We start from the raw sequence: 18,361 nt of genomic DNA, 5'->3' as shown, positions 1-18,361 counted from the left end.
TGGCCTCACTTTTCTCTTGGGCTCCTCAGCAGCTCTGTGGCATCACTCCCTCCCCTGTGTGTGTGTCCAGGCACGTCCTTCCAGCAGCAGGGCAGAGACTGGTGCTGTGCAGGTTCAGGGAGCTGAGTCTGAGCGTGCTGGGCTGGTGGCACACGCCAGCCTGCATCCCTGTCCCCAGGGGAACAGCAGTGTGGGGTCACAGCACATCCCCGGGGGATGCCCTGCACGTGCTGTCACCTGGGCAGGGGGAGCCTCTCCTGGCCTTCCCAGCCCAGGAGAGACAGTGGGAATAAAGCTGGAATAAAGCTGGAATAAAGCTAGAATACAGCTGGAGTAAAGCTGGAATAAAACTGGAATAAAGCTAGAATACAGCTGGAGTAAAGCTGGGATACAGCTGGAATAAAGGTGGAATAAAACTGGAATAAAGCTAGAATAAAGCTAGAATACAGCTGGAATAAAGCTAGAATACAGCTGGAATAAAGCTGGAATAAAGCTAGAATACAGCTAGAATACAACTGGAATAAAGCTGGAATAAAGCTAGAATAAAGCTAGAATACAGCTGGAATAAAGCTGGAATACAACTGGAATAAAGGTGGAATAAAGCAGGAATAAAAGTGGAATAAAGGTGGAATAAAGCTGGAATGAAGCTGGAATACAGCTGGGATACAGCTGGAATAAAGCTGGAATAAAGCTAGAATAAATCTAGAATAAAGCTGGAATGAAGCTGGAATACAGCTGGGATACAGCTGGAATAAAGTGGAATAAAACAGGAATAAAAGTTGGAATACAGCTGGAATAAAACTGGGATAAAGGTGCCCTCCTGCTGTCCTGGCTGCACTCACAGGCCAGTCCCATTCCCCATCTGGAGGCACAGGTGAGCTGGGTGTCCCTGTCCCTGCAGCAGGGCTGGGGCTTGGGCTGGGCTAGGAGCTGAGGAGGAGGAGGAGGAGGAGGAGGAAGAGCTGCTCTGCCCGGCAAAGTCTCCTGTTATCCACTGGGATTTCTCCGTGGATCAGTTTGCAGAGCCTCTCGTTTCTGGGATTCTCCTTTTACACGACTCAGCTGAACGTGTCATTCTGGCCGGTTGTTGTGGGTGGAAAATTGCACTGCCTGCCCTTGGATGTGCTTTGGAGAGGTGAGCAGAGCCAGAGCTCTGCTCTGTATCCACCCAGGTGGTGCCTGTGTCTTTTCAATATAAAATGAAATCTCGCTGTTTCATTTAATTTTTTTCTGGCAGATTAGAAGGAACAGCTTGATTTCACAACTGAGTTTCCCTTATCCTGAGGGGCTACACCTCTTCCCACCCTTCCCTGCAATTTTTTGTGGCTCCATAACCTTTCCCCTCTTTCCCACCCGTGGTTTTCCTTTCCCTGGCTGCTCTGCAGAGGAGCAAGGATGGAAATTACAATAACGGAGCACCTGGGAGGCTTGAACCCGCCACACGCTGATTGCTAAGCAACAGGGAGAAATGTTTTTCCTGTTTTCCTTTTGGTTGCGGGCACCTTAGGTGGTATTTGTTAAAAGAGCTGACTGAAACATTCTGGCAGAAAGGTGATGGGGAGATAAAAGCTGCCTTTAAAGACAAACAGCTCAAGAAATAAAGGTGCTTAGCAGAGGGGCTCTGGCGTGTCTGCAGCAGCTTAAAGCCTGCTGAACTCTGCCATCCAGGGAGAACACATGGGAAAAGGGAGAACACGTGGGAAAAGGGAGAACACGTGGGAAAAGGGAGAACACGTGGGAAAAGGGAGCTGCAGCTTCCTCCCGGTGTGGGGATGTCCCTGACAAAACTCCCTAGATTTGTGGGGATGTCCCTGACAAAACTCCCTGGGTGTCTTGTGAGCTTTGGGCCCTGCATCCCCCTGCCAGCAGTGCCCTGCAAAACGCTCTGAGCTCTCTCGGTGCTTTTTGGGCATATTTTGGTATTAAGAGTTGTATCTTGCATCTTATTTTTCTGAGTATTTTCTTTGCTGTGAAGGAATCCAGGTGCCTGCTTGGAGCGTGCTGTGGTTGCTTCTTTCTGAGAAAGTGGCTTGATCTCCCCCCCCCTCACATGTTGGCCTTGTTCTGATGAGCTTTTAGAGGTCAGAAAGTTTGGAAAACAGATGTTTGTGTTGTTGCTTGCTGCCCTAATGGAAGCTCCTCGAATACCTGATAAATTGCCTGGAGAAGAGAAGGTTCTGGGGCAATTTTAGCATCCCAGAGCATGAAGTGGCTTCAAGAGAGCTGGAGAGGGACTTTATACAAAGGTCTGGAGTGACAGGGCAAGGGACAATGGCTTTAAAAGGAAGGAGAGTGGATTTAGATTAGATATTAGGAAAAAATGTGCCCTGTGAGGGTGGGGACGCCCTGGCACAGGTTTTCCAAGGAAGCTGTGGCTGCCCCTGGATCCCTGGAAGTGTTGCAGGCCAGGCTTGGAGCAACCTGGGCTAGAGGGAGGGGTTGAATCTTTAGGTCAATCTTTAGGTCAATCTTTAAGGTTTCTTTCAACCCAAACCTGTTTGAATCTAAAAAAACCCAACCCCCCAAAAAATCTGTGATTCTGCTACGGCCAAGGGAGTGGTGCAAGGAGCAGGATGGAGGAGAAATATTCCTGCAAGCTCTTGAGTCTGCAAGGCTTGTGGAATAATTGCTGAGCTTCGGGAGGCGGCAGCCTGGGCAGGAGCTGCCGTGGCCCAGCCGTGCCTGGAGCTGCAGGAAATGAACCACAGAATAGCTGGATGGAGGCTTTCAGGTCCTGCCTGCCCTGGGATTTGCTGTGCTTCCTCTGCTGGGAGCTGACAGTAGTGAGGGGCTTGCCTGGCTGTGTTAATGGGGGTGTGGAGGAGAAATGTGCTCCCAAATGAACCCAGCTGCCCCCGGGGGGAGCAGGGGGTGCTGCAGCTGGGCAAGGGCACCAGGGGCACAAGGGGCAGGAGAGCCCGAGCCAGCCTCCCTCCCTGCCAGCACAAAGGGTTCACAGTGCCTGATCTGTCAAAAACAGCTCCAAAGAATGCCCAAAGCCTGGAGGCAGAGTAGTCCAGCTGCCCTGGATCTGAAATACTCAGCAGAGAATCTGAAATCCATGCCTGCTGTAAGCTGTGGCAAGTGGTGGGTGGCTCTCATCTAAAATCTGGTTAAATCAGGGCATTGTTCATGCTGGGAGTGAGAACTGGGTGTGTGAGGGTCTGAGGTCTGTTGGTCCCCAAATTTGGGGGGACCCAATCTAACATCTCTGTATAGAATGTATGAACAGAGCAGTGACATTGTTTTCCCTTCTTGCTCCAGCTTCCCCCCTCATCCTGAAGTGGAAGAGATAGTACTGGTTGTTTACTCTAATTATTATTATTATTATTATTATTATTATTATTATTATTATTATTATTATTATTATTATTATTATTATTTCTTCTTATAAAATAACCTTCCAGCTGATTCTCAGCAGTGAAAACAAAAGTCTTTTCCTATTAAAATTGGAATGCCCAAAAAGTTTTGATCTAGCACATAATGCCTAACCTCCAGTTAGTAATTCTTGTAACTGGGTAGCACTTTTCCTCCAAAATGCCTTAAAAACAGCAAGCAGAAGGGCTTCCCCAGCTGCACAATAGAAGGAAGTGCTAAGGGCTCCATGTCAGAGCCTGACACAGACTCGCCTTGTGAGCTGGTGCCAGAGCTGGGACAGAGGCTGGGTCGTGTTGCAACTCCCACATGAAGCAGCCCAGTTCCCCTCAGGGGCTGCTGGTTTGGGTCCTGGGTGCTTTGCTGGTCCAGCAGTGGGAGCTGGGGCTGTGGGATGCTGCAGAGGGGCTCAGTTGGGGGTGGTGAGGGTGATTCCTGTGAGGGTGATTCCTGTGAGGGTGATTCCTGCCTTCCCTGCTCGGGGCTGGGATCAGCTCCTTGCAGCCCTTGGCATCGCTCCTGCTGTGCTTTCACTGAGCCTCAAAGGGAATGTGGGTTTGTTGGGGTGCTGGCAGTGCTCTGGGGGTGCTGGCACTGCCCTGTGGGTGCTGGCACTGCCCTGAGGATGGTGGCAGGAGCACTGGGGTGTTTGCAGGTGATGCCAGGCAGGAGTAGCTCCCGTGGGAGTGTTTGTGAGCCATGCCTTGGGGTGGGCAGCTTCACTCGAAATGGCAAAAACAACCCCCCCACAGTAACACTGAGCACAGGAGCTGGGTCACTGTGAGTTTTGCCCTGTAGGAAATGTGCTGGAAAGCCCCACTGAGCAGCAGAGCAGGGATAAAAGCAAAGGAGGGCTGGAGGATGTAGCTGAGGGAATGCTCAGACACCACGAGCTGGGCAGAGACAATTTGGGGTCCAGGCTGAGCCCAGTTATTAACTGAGGTCTGAATCTGCAGGTCCTGACTGTAACAGATTGACCCAAATTGATTCCCAAACCAGAAAATTGGCTTAAAGTTTCCAAAAGTTCCTCTGTGTTACCCTCTCACGTTACTGACCCTGCAGGAAAGGCTGGAGGCTGCAGCAGAGGAGCTGCTCTGGTGTTGGGTGTGTGGAGTTGGTGTTCATCCAGCCAAGAGCTGATTTCAGAGTGGTGGAAAGACAAAAATTGGTGAATTTCTCAGCACCCAATTCCTGGGCCTGCCAGAGTCAATGGGACATTTACAGATGACCTGCAAAAGCTCAGTGTGTTGTGAAAAGTTTCTGGCTGAGTTTGCCAAGTGCAAATTGACAGTATATATATATATATTTTTAATGAGTCACTCAAGCATTGATCGTTTTCTTAAATCCCTGAAGTCACGTGCCTGTCAATTCATCACATTTTGCAACAATTTCTCGACCTTCAAGGATTCTGCAGGGAAGCCTGAGGGTGTGATGCTTCCCGTTCTCTTTCACCTGTGTGCTTAGAGGCAAACAAGCCCTGAAAAGTTATTTGTTTTGAATCTCATGATTTTCAAGAGCCTTGCCCCTGACGGCTGAGTGTTTGGGGTTAGCTGCACAGAGCAAACATCCTGAACTTGGGCTCCTGACCCTGCCTTGAGTGTTTTGCTTTTCAGACCCAGAAGGTTCCCAAGAGAGGAGAGAGGAAACTGGCTGGCTATTTTTAAACCCCTGCAGTTGCCTTCCTGCCTTATATTATTTATTATCCATTATCAGAAGTGTTTTTCCCCTGGAACCATCTTTAGTGGTCAACCGAGGGATGGTGAAAATTGCCCATCAAACAGAGCTGCATCTTTCTGCAGAGGTCAGACAGAGCTGGAGGCTCTGGGAGGGCTGGAAATGAGTGCTGCTGTTGTTTGTTGTGTGCACTTGAGCTGTGCCAAGCAGTTCCAGGGGTGGGCTGTGATTTCTCTGCCCTAAGACTCAAACATGGAGCAAAGCAGAGCCTCATTCCCAAATATTTCAGAGTCCAGAGAGGCAACGCTGATTTCTGCTGGAAAGCAGGTCCCTGCCTCTGATTTCAGCAGGTCCCTGCCTCTGATTTCAGCATGTCTCTCTGATTTCAGCATGTCTCTCTGATTTCAGTATGTCTCTCTGATTTCAGCATGACTCTCTGATTTCAGCATGTCCCGAGCAAAGGGATGCACAGCCCTGAGTTTCACAGCACATCTTGCAGTGCCACGTGGTTCCTGCATGACATGTCACCGGGGCTGGGGACACCTCTGCAGGGAGCAGCATCACATCCTTCTGCCGTGGAGAGAGCTGCCCTGACCCCCCTGGCACTGCAGGGTGACCTGGGCAGGGAGCAGGGCTGGAGCTCAGTGCCTGGGCAGGCTTAAAGTGTGCATTGCCCCCAGGGATCAGGGCTGGATCTCTGTGTGTTGCCCCCAGGGATCAGGGCTGGATCTCTCTGTGTTGCCCCAGGGATCAGGGGCTGGATCTCTGTGTTGCCCCAGGGATCAGGGCTGGATCTCTGTGTTACCCCAGGGATCAGGGCTGGATCTCTGTATTGCCCCCAGGGATCAGGGCTGGATCTCTCTGTGTTGCCCCCAGAGGTGTGGGGCTGCCTCGGGCAGTGCAAGGCCCTGCTGCTGGGCTGGGTCCCCTTTCCCAGGATGTCCAGGAAGTCCCCTCTGACCTCTTTGGCTCCAGATAAAGCAGGACAATAGCCCACGTTGTCCTGGCTCATCCTTCTGCCTGGTAAACTTTCCAGTTGGAAGCCTATCACAGCCTGGCAGCTTTGTTAATCCTTTCCTGCCCGGGCAGGAGCTGCTGGTGCCCTGGGCAGAGCTGGACATGTGAGCCTTGGCTCCATCCTCGCTGGAAATAAAGCTGCAGGGCTGGGAGGCCCTGGGAGGCCGATGTTATTTCAGCTGCAGAGGGAGCTGAGGCATGAAAGTCCAGGTTTTGGTGGTGTCAGCAGCACTGCCCGGCCCTGGGATGCAGTTTCTGAGCAGTGTGTGAGGAGGGAAGAGCAGGGGAGGGCTGGGGCACGCAGTGCTCAGCACGGGGGGCTGATGAATGACAAACAGTTCTGCCCGTTTCTCTCTGCCTCTGAAAACAAAATTATGTCGCAGGGGGTCTCTAAAGTGGGATCTGCAGCCCTGCTGTCCCCCAGGCTCGTTTTGCTGGGCCGAGAGCAGGTGCCCGGGTCCCCAACCCCCACTTTGGCTGTGCATGGGGGGCTGGCACGGCCTCCCATCAGTGTCACATCCCTCCACCCCGCAGGGGACACTGCCTGCTGTCCCCGCGGGGCTGTGACCGTGTCACGAAGCCCAGCTGCGGCCAGCGAGGGGCTGAGATAATGCTGGGATGAAAACACGTGCTGCTGATGTTCACTCGCTGGCAGTTCACACTTTTCCCGTGGCTGGCGGTGCGCGAACCGCGGGTGCTTCACGGGCACCTGGTGACACAAAGATCCCCTCCCTGAGCCGTTGTCACCTGTGTGACTCCGCTCCCTCCCACCAGCGGTAACACCCTGCTGTTCCCCACGCCCCGCTGAGGCTGGAGCTCCGGCCACGCCGCCCCCCGAGCATCCTCACCATCCTCATCCTCCTCCCGCCCGCCGCCCCTTCGCGCGGCCCCGGGGCTTTGCCCGCCCGCCGCGTCCCCGTCCCCCCTCCCCGAGGGGGCCGAGCCGAGCCGGGCCGGCCCCCGGGGGCGGGCGGAGGCTGCGGGAGGAAATCCAGCTCCTGCTGCTCCGCCGAGCCGGCTCCATCCCGTCACACCGGGCCGCTCTCCCTCCCCGCTGCGGCCGCGGGCTCCCGCCGCCTGCCGGCTCCTCCCGCTCCCCTCCACGCCGAGCATCGCCCCCCACGTCCCCGCTGCGGCTCCCCGGGCAGCCGGGGGGGCTGGCGGCGGCTTGCGGGGCCGGGGATGCGGCGGCCCCGCCGATGGTGAGCCGCCGCCGGGCCCCGGCGCACCATGTCCCCGCCGGCCCCGAGAGGATGTTCGAGGGCTGCCGGCGGGCGAGGAGCCTCTGGGGCGGCGTCAGGCTGGAGGTGGCCGGGGAGAGCAGCCCCGTGGTGCTGCACAGCTTCACGCAGCTCGACCCCGACCTGCCGCCGCTGGAGGTGAGTGCGGGGTTTGGGGGGTTTGGGGGGGCTCCGCCTCGCTGGCAGCGTGGGGAGGGCCGGCCCGGAGGCTGTGGGTGTCTGCAGAGTTGTGAGTTTCGCAGAATTCTGTTCCGTGGAATCACCGAGCGGTTTGGGTTGGGAGGGACCGTTAAAGTCATCTCGAAAATCATCTCTAAAATCATCTTTAAAGTCATCTTTGACCACCCCTGCCGTGGGCAGGGACACCTCCCACTAGCCCAGGTTGTTCCAAGCACCATCCAGCCTGGGATCCAGGGGCAGCCACAGCTGCTCTGGGCACCCCGTGCCGCTGCCTCACCACCCTCACGGAGAATAATTTCTTCCTAATATCTAAATCTACCCTCCTTCGGCTTAAATCCTGCCACTCCACGCCTTTGCAAAAGTCTCGCCAGCCTTCTTGTAGCCCCCTCTAGGTGCTTTAGGTGTTTCATTTTATTCAACAAATGGGTGCCCCTGCTTGGCTTTTTTTGCTGTGAGTGCCTGTGCCCCTGGGGACTGGCAGGCTCTGTAGGGAGGAGCCAGATGCTCTCCCTCCAGGCACCCAGGGAAAGGGGCAGATTGTTAAAACTCCGGGTTTTTAATATTTTATTTGAGACTTTGGCTGCGGGAGGCGGGAGTCTGCTCAGTTCCGAGCTGTTTGTAAAGGCTCCAGGCTTGTCCAAACCACAAAAGCGTCCTCTGGGAAGGATACGGGCATCGGGAGGACTTTTCCTGGAGGATGCAAAAAAATATTTGTGCTTGTTTGGATTCAACCTCGGGTGGTTCAAAGTCAGGCTGGTCCCAGCGAGGCCCGAGCGCTTTGTTGATGGCAGATGCATGTGGAGGCACCCGAAATAATCTGAGTCAGAGCTGGGCCTTTTATCTTCGTAATGGACGATCATCATCCGTGTGGTGGGAGTGTCGCTGACTGGGAGCGAACGGTGTGCCAGGAGGAGCTCGGAGGGAGGGAAATGCTGCTGCTGAGAAGTCGCAGCCCCGGCGGTGCAGGGGTTAACAGCAGCGAGGGTCAGCAAGCCTGGCTGTGCCGGGATTTGCAGCCAGCTGCAGATGTGCTGCTCTGGATGCTTCCCGCTGCACTGGGAGGGGGGATCACCACGAAATCCTCTCTGCTTGCCCTGCAGATATCCGCCGAGGGCAGGGGCTCCTTCTGCCGAGCACTCAGCCCCGCAGCCCGCGGTGGAAAGTCCTGCTCAGGAAGGGATGAGCTCAGGCTGCGGCTGTTCCGCTTCACCCCTGGCCTGGTGGCAGGGCTCGTCAGCTCTGCGAGGGTTCAGGAAGGCTCCATGCAGCTTGTTTTCCCCGCTCTCCCCTCCCCGCCCGGCTCTCCTGGGGGTGGGCGTGCTGACACGCTTTGGAGTGCATCATCTGGTTCGTGTTATGCCTGGCAGGAAGTCCAGCCTCGGCCGGGAGGCTGAGGGGCCGCGCTTTTGGCAGGCAGAGCAGGAGCAGGGGGAGGAAAAGAGGGAAAAGAGGGGCTGATGCAGCCTGCTGCTGCTCTCATCCCAGGGGACAGCCTGCCTGGCACGGTGTGCCCCGGCTGGAGGGGGCTCTGGAGCTCAGGGGGGGCTTGGAGCATCTTGGGCGATGTGAGAGAAAAAGGATGGGGCTGAGGGAGGATTTGCACGGCCCTGAGCAAAGCCCTGCTCACCTGAGCGTGGCACGGGCACAGCTGCCAGCCAGAGCTGCTCCCAGCTGCCTGTGCCCACATCTCTGCCCTGGGTTTGTGCTGGGGAGTGCTCAGAGCACAGCCCCAGCATCCTCCAGCTTTCCTCCCAGTGCTGAGCAGAGACATTCCTTCTTTTTTGTTTTTTTTTGGTTTTTTTTTACTCTTTCCAAGTGATGCTGAGCAAAGAGGGGTGCACTGTGACCCCCTGAGCAGCTTTGGGATGCACAGGGTGTTCAGTGCCTGACCAGGGAAAGGAAAAAATGTGTCACTGTTGTGACAACTGCGGTGGCCTGGTGGGGCTGCAGTCCTCAGGCAGAGCTGCAGATGCACACTGAGAGGAGAAGGGAGATTATTTCAGTCAGATCCCCCAGGGACAGTCCCCAGGACACGTGGCACCTTTGTCACCTCTGCCGCAGGGAGCCGTGCTGGGTTTTGGCAGAGTTTGTGGGTGGATGGTCAGGTCCCACGGGGAGTGAGGATCCCTGGAAAGCTGCTGGGCAGGCTGCAGGGAATGTGGCTCTCTCTGGTCCTGGCTGAGCCCCAGGGGATGGCAGCAGGGCAGACTTTGCCTGTATCCCACAGCAACGGTATCGACCAGCAGGCACCACTGTGAGCATCACTGGAGGCCTCCTGGCCGAGTGCTCTCACCAGGATTTTAACCACGGGGGATGGAAGATTTAAACTGACTGTTTCAGGTGGGGGGATTGACAGGGCAGCTCTGCAGACCTTTTGTTTTGACCTTTTCAGTTCTAATCCATTCCGTATTCAGCAGGGAGTGTCAATCCTTCCAGTCCAACAGGAGCCACAGAGTGAATTTGGTGGCCCTGCTGGTCCTGCTGGCCAAGAATGGCCTAAAACACCCCTGCAGATGACACAGACTGAAACTTTCATGCAGCTGATGTTGCTGAACCTCTGAGGAGGCTGGGCTGACTCTAATAAAAAAAGCCCTCACAAAAAAAAAATCCTTGTAATTCTGGCTGTGTTTGTTTTCTGAACAATTAGGAGATTTTCAGTTGCTAAATGAATCCTTGAAAACTTGAATTGCTCAGCCCAGATGCCTCATAGGTCAGCGCTTGTTCTTTACAGCTGGGAGGGAGAGGCAAAGATATCTCATAAAAGCCATTTTCTTTTCACTTCCTATGGTGCCTTTGGAACAAGATCCTTTTCTCCCAGCCTGTTCTCCTCCCCCAGGCACAACCTGATATGTCCCTTGCAATTTGCCAGATGAACATCATCTGTTGGTATTTCTTGGATGGGCATCTACCTTCTGGCTCCCTTCCAGAGGGGTTTGGTGCCGAGGCCTGGAGCAGCCTGGGATGCTGATTGTTGGTGGCTGGTGCAGGGTGGGAATAACAGAGGTGGGAGGGGTTTTTTTAATTATTATTGTTTGATATGGTTAGAGAGAAGCTGGAGAGAAGCTTCCAAATGAGTTTGTGTAATGATTGTTTTACTCAGAGGCTGCTGTGCCATGCTCCCATAAGGGTGGGGATCCCCATACTGGGGCCTCACTCAGGTTTTAGTGGATTTAGTACCAGACTGGCAGCCCTACAAACTGAAATCTGTGTTTGTTCATGGGCTGAATGAGCAGACCACCCCCCAGGCCACCCCTGTGCTTCAGCATCACTCAGCTTCAGCCCCCTGGCCCAGGTCACACTATTGCTCCACTGCAGCCTCTGTTTTGTTTTTTTTTTGGTGTTTTTTTTTTTCTGGCTCTCAGGGTGGCATCACCAGGCAGGGGCAAATAAATAATATAATAAATGCAGTCTTGGGGTATTTCCCCACTTCCCTGTGCCTGGATTTGGGGTGTGATGAGCAAAAGGAGCATCAGGCCAGCTGTGCCTGCAGGGATGGGTCTCATTTAGCCCCCACCACTGTTTGGGATTTGGGATCTGGCTGTGCCCACCCCACTCTTAGGGCCAGCCTGTTTTTAGGGCCCCCTGAGCTGGTCTGGCCAGCAGCTCCTCCATCTCCCTTCCCAGCTCTCTAACCAGCCACTGTGTCCCCCGAGGGGAGTGCAATTGAAGGAGGAAAGAGCTTATTTAGGTCACTCCAGACCACATTTAAAGGCTGGGTATGCCCTGCTCACACTTTCTCCAGCACCCTTATCTCCAGAGCTGCCTAATGACTGCCTCTCCAACGTCCATGCTCCTTTTATTTAAATATATCCTTGCAGCAGGCCTGTCTCAGTTCTCAAATATTTCTTCATCTCCCACGGACTCAGCAAGAGGGGGGAAAAAAATGTGGTTGCTAAGGAGCAGGATTTGGATACAAAGCTGGCTGAGCTGCTGGCGGGGGGCCCCGGGGGGCTCCAGCACAGCTCGTGGCCACTCAGGGTTTGTGCATTGCTTTGGTGGGGTCTGGGCGAGGAGGATTGGGCTTTGAGACATTCCTTTGGCCTCGGGGAGAAAGAGTTGGGTTGTGGACTGGCTCCTTTCGCGGGTTAATGTGGTGTTTGTGTGGGTGAGATCCCATCCATGGCTGGTCCCAAGTGCGTGTCTGTTGTTCCAGGGGTCTGTGGGATCTTTGTTTTGCAGAGGGAAGCATCTGTGGGCTGGAGGGTGAGGCTGGCAGTGGGGTTTGGTGCCCAGGGAGAAGCATCACGCTGCAACTGTGTGGCAGCCCCTGTTCCCTGGAGCATTCCTGGGAACAGCAGCAGCAGGGCAGGGATGGGATGTTTGGATACTGCACTGCCCAGGTGTCTCACTGCCCAGGTGGGGACTCACCTGCACGTCACAGCAGCCCCAGCAACCATGCATTTGGACTTTGCTCCTGAGTCGTTAGGGAAAGGGAGTGCTGAGCTGGGGCACGGAGCACTAATCCCAGTAATCCCAGTAATCCCAGTAATCGCAGCCTGAAGGGAGTCACGGGGAGGGGGTCGGAGCAGGGGCAGAGCTGCAGGGGCTGCCCTGGGCACTGGGTTGGCACGGGGGGATTGCAGAAGGGCTTTTTGTTCTGCTCACACCTGGGAACAGCCCTGCCAGAGGTGCCGGGAAAGTCCTTTCCCAATTCTGCACGTGGCAGCGTGGGCTGTGCTGAGCAAACGCTGCTCTCCTGCTGCTCTGAGGAGGTGACTGAGCTCCCCAAAGCTCCTCCGGGGCTGCAGCTCCCCAAAGCTCGTCCCTCTCACCTGGTTTGGGTTGTTTTTGTGCTGTTATGCAAATCTCCTCTCCGGTTTTTGGTTACATCCCCGGGGCTGTGCTGGCGCGGGTTCTGGCAGGGCAGCACTTTGACAGGAGATAACGCCGAGTTCCCTCCACCTGAGGGTCACAGTTGTGTGACAGCTGAATGTCACTGCAGATTAAGCACAGGCAGAGGCTCCTGGCGTGGCCCTTGCCTCGGCTGGCTCCACAGCAGTTTGTTTGCATTACACCGTTGGTATTTGGATGAGCTCTGCTGTCAGAAACATGCTGGGACGAGAAAGGGCGTCTTCCCTCCGCACGTGGGGTGCTGGGAGCAGCTTCCCGGGGAGCCCCGGGCTCAGCAGAGGCAGGATGGGGATGGCTCTGGCTGCCAGGCACCAGCCGAGTCCTCAGAGCTGATGGAAGGGAAAAAAAGTTGGTCTAACTTGCAAACAGAGCAGATTGGAGAGGAAACTCATCGGAGGCAGCTTCATCTGGAATGCTGAGGCATTATTTTTAGAGCGGCTTTGCTTTCTGCTAACCACAGTCCAGCAGCTGAACCGAGGGCTTGTGTGGAAACCTGCTTTGCAAAGGGCTGGCTACCCGTCTTACCAGAACTCCTTTTCATGTGATGGAGCAAAACCACACAGCCTTTCCCCGCTCCTTGCAGTGGTTGGGTCTCCATGGAGACTCTGAAGCTGAGAGGCTGCCCCAGGCTCCTGCTCCAGCCAGTGTGTGCTTGTGAAATTATGTGTTTGCTTTGGGTTCACCTCTAGGAGTCGGAACTGACTTCAGGAAAACGGGGTTTAGCCAAGCTGGGCAAAGCAGAGCACCTTGCCTGGGACTGGCAGGGGCAAAGCTCAACTGTGGCAAGTCAATAAAGATGCTGAAGCTCCACCTTCATGTGGCTGGGGGGTTCAGGACCTCACCTTTCAGTTTAGGCTGAAACCCCGGGGATTTTGGCCAGACAGCTGTCTAAAGGCTCAGCCCTGCTGCTGGCAAGGCCTGGCTCTGTGCACTGGAGCAGCAGCAGAGCCTGAGGGCTGGGGGATGTGAGCTGGGGCTGATGGTGTGACCCCCGCAATCACTGCAGACCCTCCAGGGCAAGGCCAACACTCAGGCTGGTTTATCACCTTAAAGCAGCCCAGCTTTCCTCCAAAAGCTGCTTTTTGTTTGCTTTTGGTTGTATTTTTCATGTCTGTCTGCTCCCAGCTGCAGTTCTGCTGCTCAGGAGCCCCGTGCTGAGCAATGCTGGCAGTGCCCGGTGCTGGTGACACTCACTGGCATTTCTGGGTTTCTAGACAAAGTGCTTGACTCGATTCTGTCCCTGTTGCAACAGTGAGAACTGGCACGGAGACGGGACAGGCCTGGCTGGTTCTTCCCTGGCAGGGCTGGGGTGACTCAGAGCGTAGCTATGGATCACAGCAGTGTCATAACAAACTCTTCTTCCCTGAGGTGCTTCCTGGGGGGGTGTTCCACAAACTCCATCTCTCCCAGTTCTCATTCCCATGGGTTTTGGTGTGCTCCTCAGCAAAATCAGCTCTGGGAGGATGGGGATGTTTGGGGCTTGGCTGGTCTTAGTCCAGGGAGCATCAAAGGAAAGGAGTCAGGGAAGGGAGGTGGGCACCTCTGCCCTCTTCACACGGATGCTGCCCCACGGTCATTGTGCACTTCAGCTTTTTGGGTATCCCAGGGTGTGTCCCCCAGAATGACTTTATTAATCGGGAGGGTGAGCTGCAGGAGTGCTCACCTGTGGCTGCTAATGCCAGAGGATGAAGGGGCAGGGTGGCAGGGATGGATGAGTGGGGGTGGGAGCTGCGTGTGTGCCGGCTCACCGAGGGGTGTGACCGGGAGGAAAGGCACCTGTGCGGTGCTGGAGCTGCTCCGACGTGCTCCGTGGCCAAACCCGCACCTACAGAGCAGGGCTGAGGGTCTGGGGAGGGTGGAATTCATCCTCCCAGCCCGGGCACCCGCATTCCTTGTGCCGCTGATCTGGCACACTCGGCGCTCAGGGCAGGACCCAGGGCCAAACCTCACTGCTGGGGCTCCCGGTGCCTGCGTTCAGACAACAGAGGGAGTTTTATCCTTTTCCAGTGCTTTTCTCCCCAAAAAGTGCCAGTTAATAGTAAAATCTCATTTGCCTCAGCTGTGGAAATCACCCGGAGCTGGCGGAGCATCCCGATCCCCCCCCCAGGTGTCGGCATGCTGCCACCTGCTCCTGTCGCACCTCCTGCCTCGTTGACACCTATTTAAGTAATACTCCCAAGGTGAGATTTTGTTGATTACAAAGCAGAAGCTCTGGCTCCTGCCTCTTCCACCTTCCCACGGGCGCCGCGGGGAGGAGAACAAGTAGCGGGATGCCCTGCAAGGGGAAAAAATCTCCGCGGAGCGAAGGGGATGGCTTGAAACCCGCAGCTGGGCTGTGCTGGGACACGCTGGGGCTGCGGGTGTCAGGAGGAGGCTGGGACGAGCCCGGCTGATCCCGGGGAGAACACGGCAGCAGCAAATGGAGGAGCCGCGCGTCATCCCGGCCGGGGTGGGAGCTGGGCAGAACAAAGGCTCGCATTTATTCCCTTCACCGTCAGCCCCTCTGTGCCTCCCCGCGCTGGATTGTTCCTGCATTTTCTCTGCTTCAGCTGTTTACTGGGTCACCCTGGTGCAGGCACGCACACAAAGGGAGAGCCGCGGCCGGGGCTGTCGCTGTGCCGCCGGCGCTGCCAGCCCCGCAGCAGCGGTGCCACCGAGCCGGGCTGGCAGCCGAGCCCCCCGGGCATCATCCTCTGCGCTGTGGCCGTGGGATTTTGAGGAGGGGGCCCTGAAGGTCTGGGATTGCCAGCTTTGCTCACACTGCGAAGCTGTGTGAGGGAATGCCAGTGATGTAAGGCGGAGTAAACACATGGGTGGGCACGTTTGTTTCACCGGGTTTATTTCGGTTCAGCTTAGCTAAGCTGAGGATGTGTCTGAGCTAAACTGAAATTAACCTTGTTCAAATGGAAATGGAGGGGAAAGGGGCTGCTTCTGTCAGCCAGAGTGTGGCCAGGCAAGGCTGTGGATTTTGGACAGCCCCCAGTCTGTGCAGCTTCAAAATTCCAGGGAGATGTGGCTTTGCTGTCTTTTCCCCTCCGCAAGCTGCAGCAGGCAAGTTACTGCACAGACATTTACATTTACAGTTTAACCAGGCTGCTGGGAAATACTGTGGGGTGAAACTCTCTGGGAATGTCACTGTGGGGGCAGTGGGACCTGGCAGTTGTGCTCTTTGCTTTGCCCTTCCTGCACATCCCACCTTGGTGTGCCCAGGGGAGCGCTTCATTCATGCAGGACAAGGATGTGCCAGGGCAAGGGGCAGGTTTGACAAAAGGAGCTGATTTTATTGCAGCTGATGCCTCTTAAGACAAATTTTTTGGATGTCTGGGCTGGTGCATGGGCTGAGAGCTGGAGAGTGTTCAAGGTTTAGCATCTCTGGGAATGTAAAGGCTTTTGTGAAGATGGAGCCACTTGCAGGTGCTGATGCATGCAAAGGACAAGCATTGCCCTGGAGCTGCCATGAGGAAGGAGTCTGCGTGTCCTGGTGAACAGGTGTGAAGCCAGAATTGACATTTTAGCTGTGACTATTCCAATCAGCTTCAAGTAACATCATCTCTGAGTGCCAACCTCACCTCCATGCCTTCCCCAGTACACCTGGCAGCTGTTGCTGCCCCAGAAATAACACATCTGGTGCACCAGGGCCCTGCTTCAGAGGTGGAATTCATAGAGCAGCATTAGGTCAGGTAGGCTGGAACTCTTCAGGGCACTGTGTTTTAATTCACATTTGAACAAGGCACTGGGGAACTGTCATGTGCATGTGACTTCCAGGTGCTACTGTACACCCAGAAAAAAACATCAATCCGTTTTTGAACTTGTTTCAGTTATGTTTTTATTGCAGATTTTTCCGTTCCATCTCAGTAAAACGCAAACCTTTTGTTCTGAGCTGAAACAACTTGGGACGAGACGCTCGATCTCTATTTAACCTCGCAGAGAGCAGTACCTACATTAATTTTTTATGCACCGTTTTTCACCAGCCGCGTCGTTCTGGTTTCACTTCCAGTAATGCCCCGGGGGTGTGGGCGAGTCGGTGGCGCAGCAGTGGCTCTGTGAGCTCACTGTGTCCCTCTGCTCCGAGCCTGCCCTGCAGAGGCTCTGGGCAGGGATGCTGCTGGGGCCATCACCAGCACAGGGCTCAGGGCTGTGGAGCAAGAGCCACATCTGCTGTGTCGGCGGGATTTTTTTTTTTTTTTATTTTCCATCGACTTAGAGAGGAAGCAAAACCTGCTGCACTCAGTTTTCTTCGAACAGCCTGCTTGGGGAGCCCATCCCAGCACGTCCGCTGGGAGGGGACACGAGGTGGTGTTTCCACATGGGGTGCAAATGGCTGGTGGTTTCCTGGGTGTAGGAAACTCAGGGTTTGCACTTTACGGGTCATCCCTTTTGTGGCTGGAGTTTGTTTTTCCCTGGGGAGTCCCCCTGCCAGGCTGATCCCCCAGCACCTGCATTTCCCCACCTCAGGGGTCTGATCCTGGCCCTTGAAGGCTGGGGATGGAGTGGCCATGCAGAGTCTTTGATTTCCAAACCACAAAAAGAGTGAAAAAGTCTCTCCACGTGGGAAGGCTCTTAGTTTTCTCTAAAAGCAAACCAGGAGCAAATGGGGGGAGGAATCCTGCTTATCTGCCTTGTCTGTTCCTGGACCTAGCACTGAGCTCCTAATCCTTGCTCCAGCCACTGACTCAGTTTGTGTGAGTCACAAGATGCCTCTGTAACCCAGCTGCCAGCTTCCCTTCTCCCTGAGCTGCCAGGGTGGAGAAGGCTGCCTTTGGATACCCTCTGCAACCCCTCTGGTCTTGGGACCCGCAGAGCCCGAGGGAGGAGGTATAAGGTCCCTACAAGAGGCAGATATGGGGTGATGTGGCCTCTCTCTCTTTCTCTTTCTCTTTTTCTGCCCCATTTTGGTGCTGGGTGATGCACTGGCTCCAGGGCTGTTCCCCTGGGCACAGCTTTCTGTGCTGAAACATCTGGAGCAGAGTGTCAGGAAAACCCAGCTGTGGAGCCCAGGAGCTGCTGGGGAGAGAACAGCCCTCAGCTGTTGCCACTGGCCTGGTGTCCTGGCGAAACCACCCCTTTTTCATGGTGGGTTTAAGTTCAGCTTCTGGCCCTTTTTCTGTTCTTTTCCTGTTTCCCCTTTTGTTGCTGTGTTTTTATGAGCTGCTGGAACCAGTCCTGGTTTGAGGCAGCTCGGAGCAGGCAGGAAGGAAGGCAGAGAGTGTGAAAACCCAAAGGAATTGTGTCTTTCTGCTGAACATCTCTGCATGGGGAGCAGGGGCTGGGTGCACCCAGCTGTGGCAGGGGACTGAGCTCCATCAGCAGCCACGGGAGCACTCAGGGGGGAAGGAGACAGTGGGAGATGAAGCTGCAGAGAGCCACCCCAGTGCCACCACGGCCGTGTTTTGGAGCAGAAATGCTCCTGCCCTCGGTGGGGCTGCTGCTCCAAAGGACATGCTGTGAGTCACCAGCGTGGGCACCTCTCCTTCCCCTGGAACAGGGGATGTTTGTCAGCTTCCTCAGCACTTGGGGTAGTCCTTGTAGCCTTCCTGAGCACAGCCAGGGGAAGGAAGCTGTGAGTGCCAGGAGTGGATGATCCCTCGAGGCAGAGCCGTGGGGGAAGAGCCACCACAGGGCTTTTTGCCTGGAAGTCCCCGTGGGGAAGAGCCTTGTGCTGTGTGTGCTTATTTTGGACGTGTAGGACAGAGGGTGCTTCTGCTTTTGTGGTCTTTATCTTCGGTTCACAGAACTGAGCTTGTTTTCCTTTCACTACCCGGGGGTGACTTTTTTCCTATTTCCTTTTACATAATGTCATACGCTCAGCTTTGCATAAGAGGTCCCAGAGTCACAGGGCTTCAGGGTTTGCTCCTGGGGGTGAAATGAAAGTGAGCTGGGGGTTGGTGTTGGACAGGGGCCCTGCTGGAGCTGGTTTCCTTCGTTTTTTCCGGAAAGTCCCATTTCCCCTTGCTAGTGGGAAGGGATTATTCTGAGAAAGGGCTGGGGATTGTAAAGACCAAACCCCCACTTGCTGTTCCTGG

General features: G+C 55.1%; 1 protein-coding gene across 4 annotated transcripts in view; it reads left to right on the top strand.

Annotated features, from left to right (window-relative positions):
- RALGDS (ral guanine nucleotide dissociation stimulator) overlaps positions 1 to 18,361 on the top strand; it is a 57,819-nt gene that overhangs the window by 27,054 nt on the left and 12,404 nt on the right. For 2 of the 4 annotated variants that reach the window (XM_039730679.1, XM_039730678.1), the window contains exon 1: positions 7,024 to 7,445. The exons of 1 other annotated variant lie outside the window; for it this stretch is intronic. In XM_039730679.1, coding sequence (XP_039586613.1) covers positions 7,266 to 7,445 — 180 coding nt within the window. In that variant the 5' untranslated portion in view covers positions 7,024 to 7,265. Of the gene's footprint in view, positions 1 to 7,023; positions 7,446 to 18,361 lie in introns of those variants that run through there. One more of the 4 variants, XM_039730677.1, reaches the window with a different exon arrangement.

Source organism: Passer montanus, unplaced genomic scaffold (assembly GCF_014805655.1).
Source record: "Passer montanus isolate IOZ18808 unplaced genomic scaffold, ASM1480565v1 scaffold73, whole genome shotgun sequence".
NCBI classification, from domain to species: Eukaryota; Metazoa; Chordata; class Aves; order Passeriformes; family Passeridae; genus Passer; species Passer montanus.
The sequence above is the reverse complement of the archived record's forward strand: the minus strand, read 5'-3'. Positions and strand labels throughout refer to the sequence as shown.